Source organism: Cornus florida, unplaced genomic scaffold, assembly GCF_030987335.1.
Source record: "Cornus florida cultivar Cherokee Brave unplaced genomic scaffold, ASM3098733v1 CherokeeBrave_3.0.0_Hap2_Chr05, whole genome shotgun sequence".
Lineage (NCBI taxonomy): Eukaryota > Viridiplantae > Streptophyta > Magnoliopsida > Cornales > Cornaceae > Cornus > Cornus florida.
Genome location: NW_026775575.1, coordinates 17,449,539 through 17,458,823, shown reverse-complemented (window position 1 = coordinate 17,458,823; position 9,285 = coordinate 17,449,539). Strand labels below are relative to the sequence as shown.

Below are 9,285 nucleotides of genomic sequence, written 5' to 3'. Positions count from 1 at the left end.
TTTTGACTTAATGAAGCATGTATATATATGTGTATATATATGTATATAGATGTGTGTATATATTTGATTCCGAATGTGATTTTGAGTTGACAAGTGACCCATACTGTGTTATTATTGTGTGAGAGGGCCCCACAAGCTTGCTGGGGTGCCCCCGTGCCATTCACGTCACAGATCTGTGACTGTTTACATTCTTAGCAGAGTTCGATCGATCTCTGTTTTTCTCAGATCAATCTAAAGGAGATCGATCTCACTTAAATCTAAATCGATCCAACTTAGATCGATCTCATCTTTTCCAGATCGATCGAACATCACAGATTTGCCTATACACTTCACACACCATTTTTTGTGTTCCATGCTACATTATTTATACCCAATGCTTGTGTTTTCCACATTGGATGCATTCTATACTTGTACTGTTTAGCATGTTACAGTTGGTCACTATTTATTTGGCTGCGTCATCACTTGCATAGATTCATGATTATTATTTTATATTGTCTATCTTATTTGACATACATGTTTCTATATACTATGCTTTAACTCTTTATACCGGTACTAACTTATTTTGCAAGTGTTTTTCTTTCTATTTTGCAGGCCATGGCTAGGGTAAAGACTGTTGCCCGTAGGCATTATCCATGAAGAGTGAGGCAGCGAGTAGAGGAGCAGGCAAGCCCATCTCATGTTTAGGTTCCCATTCCAGAGCCAGCTTCAGAGCAGGTTGATGAGGCTGAGCAGGCTGAGTAGCCTGAGCAGTTAGAGCAATTAGAGGCAGATCTAGTTCAGTCCCCATCAGCCGACTCGTGACTACAGTCTTCAGCTTCAGCATCATCTTCTTCAGCTAAGGCTGCGCATATACCTTCTCCCTCACAGCCAAGCTAGGACCGCGACAGACCTACCAGGAGATACTCACGCCTTAAGGTGGCACATGAGTCAGCATTCGACATTGTCTTCTTCTCCCGGTATCTCCTGACCTGGTCTGCCTATGATGATATTGACCGGAGGGGCATTTAAGCTATTTTGGCCCCAGTCACCTATCCAGTTTACCTGCGGCTTGTTTGGTTGTTCTACCAGAACCTCCGGCCGGCCTCGAGTAACTTGTTAGAGCTACACACTACTATTAATGGCCACCCCATCTGGATCATGATTAATATTCTTGCCAGAGCTTCTCGATGCCCGCATGTCTGCCCTCCTGATGTTCATTATCCTCTCTTGGAGTGGAGGCCTTCTTACGCAGACATAGACGTGGCACTGACTAGCCACTATGCAGATGGCGAGACTTTCGCCACCCTGACTTATCTGCCCGATGACTTTTGGTTCTACGATTCGGTACTCTTCCGAAACGTATTTATGGCAGGCCATAAGATCCAGAGGCGTTCAGACTTTCTCGTTGCTTTATATGCATTCTATATAGGCCACTGGGTATCCATGCCGGCACTTTACTGGAGTGTCATGATGAGGCTGTATTCGACCTATATCAGCAAGGCCAAGCCCAGACGGGTCACTTTCTTACCATTTGGCCATCTTATCACTCAGATCCTACAAGATCAGTGCTATCCCTTCTAACTAGATAAGTACCCAGAGACAGGAGCTTGCCATTATGGTAAGAAGGAGTGGAATAAGAGCTGTAATGCTCTTATCAAGAGTCTGGTGGAGGATATTGTTTTAGCAGCATCCAGAAGTTGCACCAATGGCTGCAGTATATATGGCCATTGACTTGAAGTAGGAGCCTCCGGCAGAGGAGCTACCACATCACTTTCCAGCGGGGTCACCATTACATTTCCCAAAGAAGGCTCAGGATATACATCATTTTCCTAACCCAGTCATACCTGAGGCTCCAGCACCGACACCCGGCTTTGGAGAGCGTATCCAGGCCTTGGAGGACGCAGTTGTCTCTCTTCGGTCAAATGTGGCATCTCTCGGCTCCGATGTCTTAGCTGTACTTCAGGGCATATCTAGAGATATCAGGGGATCATGCATCACTCACCCTACCTCATCTGCCTGATCTCTATTCATCTCTTTTATCATGTTATATATTTATGATACATTCCTGCTATTTTGATACTGTTATATTATTTTTGCGGCCAGTCTGTCGGCCCTATTACTGTGATGTACTATATACTACTTTTATTTTCCTATTTTATGCATGATCTTTTAGATTTCATATTCTACTATTGATATATCTGTCAGTGACTAACTCCATTATCCGGTGCATCCCAGTGACTTCAGTGAGAGAGTGCTGCCCGAATTTTTCAGGACCACCCTTTTTCTCTCTTATTAGTTCATTTGTTATCCCATTTACACTTGCATGTCCACTGTGCACCATTATTATCCCCTTTATTATCTGATTAGCTTTTCTCCCAGTGCTATCTTTTCAGGACCACAGTTCATCCCAAGTTTAGGGGGGTTATATCACCCACTTTGGATACTTCTGTCCTTGCCATTCTTCGCCATAACCACACTGGTATACTCTCTCCTTTGTTCTCTTTGCACATTGAGGACACTGTGCCATTTAAGTTTGTGGGTAATGGGTATTGTTATAATATGTGCTTTTAATTCAAAATTTTGAGCATGACTTGTGTATTTGAGGGATTTTCTATGATTGGTCCATGACTAGCTATGATTTTGATTTTTTGAGGACTATATTATTTAAAATTTAAAAATTGCTTGACTTGAGAGTCCAATACTCCTTGTTTGCCTTGTGGATGCTATTTAGAAGTAAATTTTTTGAAAGATTGATATCTTGCTTGCACTTATGGTCCACATCATCCTGATTTTGTGATTGTTTTGAGATTCACTCTAAGATTCTACACTAGCACAAGTGCACACTAGCATTCATTTGTGGGGTACATGCTTTGTTAATTATTAAATTGGTTATATCCCAATTGGGCTAGTAGTGTATTGAAAGCTTTCATCTTGATAAAAGTGGATAACAAACCTTTTTCATTGAGTAGCCGGGATTCTAGCCTCATCAAGCACTGAATTTCTTGTGCCGAAAAGTGGAGGGGCCAAACTCTAGGTTAATAATTGAACTTCGAAAAAAAAACATAAAAAAAAAATAGAAAGAAAAGAAAAGAAAAGAAAAAGTTGCAAAAGCAATAAAAAAGTGAGGACTTTTCCCAAAAGGTGAGAAGTGGGAAATGATTAGATGGAGGTTGTTTTGATTTGTAGCTTAGTTGATTTGAGCTTGTAAGTCCTTAGGGGTGTTTCAACATCTAGTGCCCTAAAGCCGTCTGGTTTGGGAGTCATTGACCTAACGCTTGACCTCATGGATCGCTAGAAAGCTTGATAGATCACTACATTGCACCATGCTTCCATCTTTGATCCTTAAGGATTAAAAAAAAAAAAAGGAAAAAAAGGAAGAAGAATTCGAATGAAAAGAATAACCACACCTAGATCAATAAAGCTTTAATAAAAGGTCCACTCTTTATCTTGATGATCGGGACTAGATTTGTGTGCTAATTTGAGGGTAAGGATGTGATCATTTCTTTAGTTGGCTAAGATAGCAACATATTTGATGCTGTTCCACTCAAAAAGGATTCTAGAGTTGTTTTGATTTGCATGATCATTTTCTTAATGTGTGGAGGACCATACTTGTTTACTTGGTATTGAAATTTTGGGAGATTGCTTAGAAATGGTTGAAAAATTACATACTTGAGGTAGTTTTCTCCCAATGCTTATTTGCAATATTGGTGCCTCTTTTGAAAGAATGAGCTTAATGTTTGTGGGTATCATTTTTGGAAACCCTCACGAGACTTCACTCATTCACTAGGGGTAACCTAGGGGTTTAAAAAGCTTGTTGCATATGCTAAATGCAATCGTGTTCCCTACGAAAGTGGCGTTATCCATTTATTGCTTTCTAGTTCATGGTTGTATAGTTGTTCATTTCATTCCTTTACTTTATACTTCATTGCTAGGGACTAGCAATATTTAAGTTTGGGGGTGTGATGAATTCTGAAAAGTGCGCATTTAAACCCCTTAAGCTAAGGTATTCTAGGACCTTTATCTATCTTGTTTCCCCATTTTATTTTAATTTCGTGTTATCGCCCTTTTCAGGTGCTTATCCCAAAAATAAGTCAATTCGGCCAAATAAAAGCATTAAAGGAGTTAACTCAAGTTGAATGGAAGAAAGGAGCAAAGTGGGAGCAAATTGAAGCAAAGTGTAAAAATTCATCATGTTCGACCGATCTCAGCATTTCTTCGATTGATCGAAAGTTCATCGATCTAAACAATTCAAGATGGATCCAAGCCCTTGTCCTTATCCAAAAGAATCCAACAATTTTGATGGATCCAATATTTCCCAAATTGATCGAAATGATTTGATCTTATCCACACCTACCACCCACCTACCATTTTTATCTTCTTCCCAAAAATATCTCAGAGATTTGTCTTTCTTCAAAAAGGCGCTGCTAAGGAAGATCGATCTCTGCAGCATTCGATGGATCTCAGCCATGTTCGATCGATCTCAACATCGTTTGATCGATCGAACTTCCTCAAGTCAGAAAAAAATAGATTCCAGCTCATTAAAAGTTGGCTCATGGTGTAATCATTAGAGGGACCTTGGTGTACGAGCCCAGACCATTGGGGTGACATTTGACCTACCTATATAAGGATTGAGAGCCACTTTAGAGCATACACATAGTAGATAGTTGTTATTCATAAATTGTATTTTTTCACATCTTGGAGAGGAGGCTAGAGATTAGAGAGCTTTACACATCTTGGGAGTTCTTCCATTCTTTTAGGGTTTCCATCAAGAAAGAGGTCATTCCTACCATGGAGATAGCCCTTGAGGGTTGGATGACTACTTCAATGAGTGGCTAGACATTTTACTTGGGGCTAGAGTAGCCTCTAAGTTTGCTTCCTAGACTTAGTTCTTTGTATATTTTTGGAGATTTATTTGTAACAATGTTTTGACCTTGGATTTATATATATATCTTGTGGTTTCTACTTGATGTGTATGGATTAATGCTTTCAATTGATTATCTACTTCTAACCATATGTCTATGTATGCTAGAATGGATGATTCTTGTGCTTTTCTTTAGATTTAGTGGAATTTATGCATGTCTATATGTGTGGATGAAGTTAATCTAGAGATGCTCAAAACATAGAGCTTAATTGAACACTCTTACAATTTATTTGATGGTTCACACTTGTTTTTTGATAGATTGTACCACAACTTTGGCTTACTTAGTTAAATTTCATGTCTTTAGTGTAGACGTAGTGTAGTTGTTTTAAATTCATAGATAGGTAGACAATCTACGCTTGGTCCTTGGTGTTCCATACTTATGAATGCATTTGGTGTATGTTTCTAGATAGTTGTGTGTGCATAAATTGTGATTTTATTGAATGGATTTTCGTCTCATTTGATAGGTTGTGCTTTCCATTTGATTTGGCTTGATAACCTATGCTTATTTGCCATCTATGCCTGGTTTCAATTAATGTCACACACACACACACAAGTTACAAGTCAATTTCCCCATTAATATACAATTGCTAGCGTCTAGTGAAGTTAAGCTTAGTGGTGAGCTCTAGTATCCCAAATCCTTCCCTCTATATGTTTCTCTACTTTATTAATCATTAAATTTTGTTTACTTTAATTTCAATTTCATAATAGTTTAATCAATCAATCCAACCAATCTTTGATCACTCAACCTACTAACCCTATATATTGTTTGCATTACATCGGTACCCACGATCCCTTGGGATGATCCCTACTCACCTTAGCTATATTTTTAGTTAGAGATAGTGGTGGCTTTTACAAATTTAAAACTTAGCCACATTGCACACTCACACTCTTAGTTCATATCTTTACAAACTTTTGGTGCAACCGACTTCCACCCTGCCACATATTTAAGGCGAGGCCTTCAATTTGGCCTGTTCCCTAATAAAACATGTGAAGCTTAAGCATTTATGTTTATGCAAGTGAAAGGAAATTGAAAGAAGCATAAGCATTAATGTTTATATAATTAGAATTGCATTGGTTTCTTCACTTCAACAAGAATTCCTGAAAACAAATCCGTTCAGTTGAACTTTTACAGTGCAATTTGTTAGAACATTAAGAGCATTTTCGTAATGCCACAATCTGCTATGTTGTCCAGGATTGTGAATAGATTCTTAACAAACAATTTTCCTTCCCATGTCTCTCAGCAGATCATGCATCAAAAGCTTGCCTTTGTTTATTCTTAAAAGGCATCTACGAGTGAGGACACCAATACTGCTTGTTGCATAAAAACCACACCCATCTAGTTTTTTTATGACGTAGTATTTATCCATTCCAATAAAGAAACAGGCAATATCAAGGAATATCTTTTTTTCATAATCATCCAATGCATCGAAGCTAATTTTAAGCTTCTCTTGAATTTTAGCATGAGGGTTTTTTCTCAATTTCTCCAATATATTTTCCCATTCAGCTATGCTTTTGAACTCTCTTAGACATGAACCCAAAACTTCAAGGGCTAAGGGCAATCCATTGCAGTAACCTACTACATATTTTGAGAGCTGAACATGACCTTCCAAAGGACCAATTCTCTCGAAGGCATGAAAACTAAAGAGCTTAAGAGATTTATCAGCATTCAATTCCTTAACTATATAATTTCTATTTACCTCAATGCGTTCTAGCAAATGCAGGTGCCTCGTTATGATGATTCTACTTCCGGGACCAAAGCATTCTTTTCTGACACTGTCTGATTGGCAACTGAATGCAATTAGTTGTTCTAGTTGATCCACGTCATCAAGAACTAGAATAGCCCTTCTATTGCACAACCTATCTGTTGACCTTAAGGATTTCATCCAATGACAATCTAGTTGTTTTGATGATAATAAACCATTAATGGTGTTTAAGGACTAATGTTCACATTGAGTGTTATAGATGACTTATATTCAAAGAAGAACCTCAATGAAGATCATAAAGACCATTCCAAATATTCCATTATTCAAGATCACATCAAGGAAAGAAATGGATACAAAGAAGAGTTGAAGTTACAAAGAAATATAGCTTGGACTACAATGAGCAAGAAAACAACTCAAAGGAAGGAAGAAAGCGAGACTACCTCAAAGCCTAAAGATCATGGACAAAGCTTGAAGAAAATGGTAGATAGGATGGTGAGTGTTTAGGATTCAATGTCAAAGTGTCTATGAATCCATTTGAAGCTCATCTCTATAGGACCATGCATGTCATTACATCATTTATAAGTTCCTATGTCCATTAGCAATAGACTATGCACTTCATTCATAAATAATTGTCATATGGAGTCTTTGCTAAAGAGTGAGTTAGTTCAAGCTTGCATAAGCTTTGAAAGAACTCAACACTTGAGTTAAAATGCTAGGACCATGCACATCAATTACATCATTCATTTTGGTCTATAGAAAGTAGAGTCTAAGGCTTAGAACATATATGCTCATCTATAAAGCCTTCATTTCAATGACTTGGTAACGGACTTTAGGACCCAACATCTGCCAGATGAAAAACTACTTTTTTTGCTAAGTATGAAAAATGGCTAAGTGTGAAAAATGAATTTTTGAAATAATGATTATTTCAAAATAATTTTTCCCGGTAATAACTCTTTATACTTCAAATAGCCTAAACTGATTTTATGGGATTTTTTCATCAATTCTACATTGGTCTACACAAGGATTCATTTTTACGAAAACTGTCAGAAATCCAAATTTGTACTAAAACTAAATTTCTACATTTTGATTTAGTTAGATTTCAATTTTTTAGTATTTTTTATTGAATCCAAATGGGGGGTACTTCCTTATTTACATTGTAAACTTAAAGTAAATGGACATATAAATTAAAGTAAAGACATTTACTTAGATGTTTTCAATGGAAATAAGCTGTGTGAAGATGTCCTGTACTAAAAGTCCTACGCATAAACCTGTCAAAACTGTCAATGCACTAGAAAATGTCGACTAGTTTGATGCACATGTCAACCGGTATCTAGGCAGTGGCAAAAATCCAACCTGGAGCTCACACATGTCGATCGGTTTAACACACATGTCGACCAGTATCTAGGCAGTAGCAAATGTCCAAATGGAGCTCAGTAGATGTCGACTGGTTTGAAGAGATGTTGACTGGTTTGCAATACACATCAACCGGTTCAAGCCAAGATGTCAACCGGTTTAGCCACATGTTGACCGGTTTGGTCGCAGATCTGCAGATTTCAAACTACAACGGTTATTTTCTTCTCGACCCTCGTGCATTCCACTCCCAACAGTTATATTGAGCTTGGAAACTCTATAAATAGAGTGAGGAATGTCTTAATAACTAAGAGACATCATTTGAAAGACTTCACATTGCATTAAAGAGAGCTTTTGTTCTCAAATCTTCTCTTTATCTCTCTTATTCACTCTTATTCTATCTTGAGAGATTCTAGCAAAGATAAAAAGGGCTTTTGCTTTAATTCGAATCTTCATAGAGCTTTTGTTCTATTCTACACTTGAGAGATCTTATTGAGTTCATTAGAGCTTTTGTTCTTCACTTATATCATCTTCTCTCATTCATTCATTTATAGAGTTTGAGCTTCACTTATATTCATATATACTCTAGTTGAGAGCTAAAAGTTTGTACATCAATCTTTGAGAGATATTTCTTGTGAGCTTGCACTTGTATATCTATCTTGAGAGAGATTCAATCTTGTACTTCAATTACAATCTTTTCTACAAACTTGTAAGGGTTGGTATGACCCAAAAGAAGCCTAGGAGAAGGGTGTTCTCTTAGCAAGGAAAAGAAGCAAGGTCTTGCTTCATGTAAAGGTTTGCTCTCCACCCGTAAGGAGAAGCTATATTGGATTGGGAAGTCTCAAGAGGGATCTTGAGCCGAGGAGTAGGAGTTTCCGAACCTCGCAAAAATCGCCGTGTTATAGTTTACAATTTCTCTTCCCTTATCTCTTTTACAATTGTGCTATAAATTGTTTACTTTCATATCTTGATTTCACATGATGATTATTGCACAATAGGTTATATTGTTGATTAGAAATTGTATTTCTATAATTTGCAAAAATTGGCCATTGACTCTATTCACCCCCCCTCTAGAGTTAATTCTTGGGCTAATACTATCTTTTATCACGTTGATTCCTTGATCAACATTGCGCACTTTTCTGGCTTTTATCTGTAGTATTTTGGAAAGAAACTGCTCTTGCAAATGAATAATTTTCCATTCTGCATTGAATTCTCTCTGACATTTGCCAGAAAACTTTTGCTTTCAAAACTATAGAAGAAATGGTTGAAAATAACTTTTGCAAGGGTTGTCTTCCCTATTCCACCCATCCCATATATACCCACTATGAGGAC

The 9,285-nt window shown here is 37.6% G+C and overlaps 1 protein-coding gene across 1 annotated transcript; it reads right to left on the bottom strand.

Moving 5' to 3' along the window:
* Nucleotides 1–6,108: 6,108 nt before the first annotated feature.
* On the bottom strand, nt 6,109–6,783 carry LOC132309054 (disease resistance protein RUN1-like). The gene has a single exon (XM_059807408.1). The coding sequence runs from the start codon at nt 6,781–6,783 to the stop codon at nt 6,109–6,111; it is 675 nt and encodes a 224-aa protein (XP_059663391.1).
* Nucleotides 6,784–9,285: the final 2,502 nt, after the last annotated feature.

Coding starts and splice junctions, on each gene's coding strand:
- LOC132309054 (XM_059807408.1), bottom strand. CDS start 6,783: ATGAAATCCTTAAGGTCAACAGATAGGTTGTGCAATAGAAGGGCTATT.